General features: G+C 48.0%; 1 protein-coding gene across 1 annotated transcript in view; it reads left to right on the forward strand.

The window, feature by feature from the left end:
- LOC108579827 overlaps positions 1 to 246 on the forward strand; it is a 5,485-nt gene that overhangs the window by 909 nt on the left and 4,330 nt on the right. The window contains exon 2 of the mRNA XM_017943448.1: positions 9 to 179. Coding sequence (XP_017798937.1) covers positions 9 to 179 — 171 coding nt within the window. The remainder of the gene's footprint in view (positions 1 to 8; positions 180 to 246) is intronic.

The raw sequence follows: 246 nt of genomic DNA on the forward strand, positions 1-246 counted from the left end.
ACCACGAGCACCGGTGACACCACAACCGTTGTTAGAGAGACCATCGTCGTCGGATCAACAGGAAACGTTGAGTCCCCCGGAAGGCTACAAAGATGTTTACTCGAATGGAGATTTTTCCAACGTGGCAGAATGTTGTTTACGATCGTCGTTAGATTATCTTCATTGTCAACGAACGACAGGTGAGTAACGTGAGCGTATAGTAGCGTAATAAAGATCGACTCGCCGGAAGTACAGCGTACCGTGACT

This window comes from Habropoda laboriosa, unplaced genomic scaffold (genome assembly GCF_001263275.1).
Source record: "Habropoda laboriosa isolate 0110345459 unplaced genomic scaffold, ASM126327v1 scaffold2, whole genome shotgun sequence".
NCBI classification, from domain to species: domain Eukaryota; kingdom Metazoa; phylum Arthropoda; class Insecta; order Hymenoptera; family Apidae; genus Habropoda; species Habropoda laboriosa.